Genomic DNA, 3,305 nt, shown 5'->3' on the forward strand with positions numbered 1-3,305 from the left:
GACAACTATTGGCACAAATGGAGTTTGTATGGATGCCATTTATTCAATTTCAAAATTTTATTGACAGATGCATAACCGATTTCGTGTTCTTGTGCAACGCGATTGATGAAAATATGGGGATTTTCAACGAAAGACTATAAAACATCTACTGCCTTATTATTATTTGTTGCTGTTTTACGTCTAGATCTTGAGCAGCTTTTAACGCTACCAATGTCCTCGAAACGTTGAATAGTACGGATTACAGTACTTTTAGAGATTCTATTATTTTCATTCCAAAAATTTTCATTAAATAATCGCGTTACTGTTTTATATTCTCTTTGTTGATCTCCCCATCCTCGCATCATTAACAGTGTTATTCAATCTTTTTCAAAAAGCTCCGCCATTTTTAATTAGAGCAAAGAAGAATTAATCAGCTAAGTGATAGAAAATTGATCTAAATAATTAAGTAGAGAAAAGTACTAATTATTGAGTGTTGGTCCAACTATTGATTTGTTTATTTCAACCAGCACTAGCAAAAAGCTCGTTGAGCAACTGAAAATCTAATAGATCAATTACTAATATGTACAAACAATTTCTGGGCTATTGGAAACAAAATGAAGATGTTTGAGACAATCAATTGAAGCGCAATGGCTTCTCTTGTTACGGAAAAAATTTTTGGGGCTGTTTGTTTTTGTCTACGAAATAACTGCTGCTCGAGGTAAATTGTCCTCCTTGACCAAGACCAGATCGTCGACCTTGAGCGTGCCCACACTAGTCTTCCACTTGGTGCGACACTGCAGCTCAGACACAGACTCTTTGGACCAGCGTTTCCAAAAGTTCTGCTGCATCTGCTGAATCTTCTGATAACGAGACAGTCGTGTCTCAGGGATATCAGTCATATCTGGACAAGGTATAGTTGTCAATGAACTACCAGTGATGAAATGAGCTGGTGCGAGTGGCTGTAAATCCATTGAATGAAAGGACATGAGCAAAAGAGGGCGCGAGTTCAATACGGATTCGATTTGCACCAGTAAGCTGTAGAACTCTTCTACAAATGTTAGTAGCGCGTTTCCCACGACCCTCTTCAGATGATGCTTAGTAGACTTTACTCTTGCTTTCCAAATACCCCCAAAGTGCGGTGAATAAGAGGGAATGAAGCTCCAGTTAATTTTTTCCGTCACCAATCGATCTTGTAGTTGTCCCTCGTTTTCTTTGAGAAACTCTCCGAGGCGTTGCAACTCAGAATGAGCGCCAACAAAATTAGTTCCATTTTCGGAGGATATTTTGGCAGGTCTTCCTCGACGACCGACAAATCTACGGAGCGCCAGGATGAAGTTTTCCGTGGTGAGATCGGAAACCAGCTCAAGATGAATGGCTTTTGTAGCCATGCAAATAAACAAGCAGATGTAGGATTTGTAAGTTTTGCAGCCTCGTCCCTTTCTGTCCTTTGTGACAAAGGGCCCGGCATAATCCACGCCAGTACTATAGAAGACGGAAATGGGTGTTACGCGGTCGAGTGGTAAGTCTGCCATTTGCGGCGCAATCGGTTTAGGCTTGCTGCAAAAACACTGAATGCATTGATGTACAACTTAACGGGCTAGGCTTCAATCCGCAACCGGCCAATACGTCTCCCTGACATGAGACATCAACAGCTGAGGACCAGCATGCAGAAGACGCTTGTGTTCGCTCTGGAATAAGAGTTTAGTTAGATGATGCTTCGATAAAAATATCATTGGGTGTTTTTTGTCGAAGCCAAACTCAGATCGCCCCAAGCGATCTCCTACTTGTATGGTCTTGTCGGTGTGTAAAAAGGGCTTTAAGCCAAGAATCTTGCTCCGTGCGGATATGTCCTTGCCAGCAGACAGCGCACTATATTCCTCGAGAACCGACTCTTGTTGTGACAATCTCACCAACACAATGGTTGCATGCCATACTTCTTGCGCGCTGAGAAAGCCCTTAATGGGTAGCTTATGCACTTGTATATTTATAAACTTTATGCAAAAGGCCACTACTCTCTCCAGCCTTTCTAATGTGGAGTATCTTTCGAATGAAATAATGCATTTGGTCGTTGCGACGTGCAGAATGTTCAAAGTTGCGTCCCGTAGCTTCGGTAGCTCAGTAGGCACGCGATCGATTTGACTTGGCCAATGACTCTCAGACTCCCTCAACCAGGCTGGCCCATGCCACCAAAGTCTTGACTGTGACAGCATCCTTGGAGAGGCGCCTCTGGATAACACATCCGCGGGATTATCGGAGGATGGAACATACTTCCAACTGCCCGGATGAGATTGCGCTTGTATGTCAGATGCCCAATTACGGACAAACACATAAAGACGATGAGGTTCAAGTCGTATCCAGCTTAGGCAAATAACGGAATTTCTCCAATAATGGACGGAGTCAATCTTCACATCCAATGACGACGTGATCTTGCTTACCAAACTCACTAAAACGTGAGCCGCGCTTAACTCCGACTTCGGTATTGTGAGTGGTTTCAGGGGAGCGACTCTTGATTTGGCGCACAGCAAACGGACGGAAACTGTTAATGCTTTATCCGTAGATCTTACGTAGACGCAACCGCCGTAGGCTAACTCGCTTGCATCTGCAAACCCATGTATTTCCACTTGTGGGGATGTGCAACAGACCTGTCGTGGAACACGAAGATCATTGAGTAAAGTAAGTTCGTTGACAAATAAGGCCCACTTGGATTGCAACTCCGGCGGAAGAGGCTCGTCCTATGTAAGTTTCAGCTTCCACATCCTTTGTAACATTATTTTGGTAATTATAACGCTTGGACCCAGAAGCCCCAACGGATCAAAATCCGAGCTATTAGTGATAAGACAGAACGCTTTGTGGCTGGTCCGAGGTGGCTGTTTAAAGTGACGCGATAGATCAACTCGTCCTTGCTAGAGGACCATGATAGCCCCAAGGTTTTTGTAGTTTCAGTCTCATATAGGTTGATAAACTGATGATTATCACCGGATCTTCCGATCGTTTCTAGAACCTCTGCATTGTTGGATATCCACTTTCTTAATTCAAAGCATCCCAATGCCAGAATGCGCGTCACATCAATAATGAGCTGAACTGCCTCCACATGGGATGGAGCTTCAAACAATAAGTCGTCCACGTACAGTGCGGAGCACCATATCGTGCTCCGTGAGGAGAAGTAGTTCTCCTCCGGTCGCCTCCTACTATCACGCGCCAGCGGCCCGAGATTTAGTCCATATATCGGCACGGTTACCGATGATACATACCGACGCGGTTACCAATAATACCGACAGGCATATGTTATCATAAAACTATCGTGAACATTGAAAAGAGTAACTCTG

At 43.8% G+C, this 3,305-nt stretch overlaps 1 protein-coding gene across 1 annotated transcript in view; it reads right to left on the bottom strand.

Annotated features, from left to right (window-relative positions):
- Window positions 1-674: 674 nt before the first annotated feature.
- LOC109861576 overlaps window positions 675-3,305 on the bottom strand; it is a 4,627-nt gene continuing 1,996 nt past the window's right edge. Inside the window, exons 3-5 of the mRNA XM_020441278.1 lie at window positions 2,819-3,081; window positions 1,606-2,711; window positions 675-1,536 (exon numbers count right to left, since the gene is read on the bottom strand). Of these exons, the coding sequence (XP_020296867.1) occupies window positions 675-1,536; window positions 1,606-2,711; window positions 2,819-3,081 (2,231 nt within the window). The remainder of the gene's footprint in view (window positions 1,537-1,605; window positions 2,712-2,818; window positions 3,082-3,305) is intronic.

Source organism: Pseudomyrmex gracilis, unplaced genomic scaffold, assembly GCF_002006095.1.
Source record: "Pseudomyrmex gracilis isolate BER0280 unplaced genomic scaffold, ASM200609v1 scaffold_843, whole genome shotgun sequence".
In the NCBI taxonomy this organism is placed as follows: domain Eukaryota; kingdom Metazoa; phylum Arthropoda; class Insecta; order Hymenoptera; family Formicidae; genus Pseudomyrmex; species Pseudomyrmex gracilis.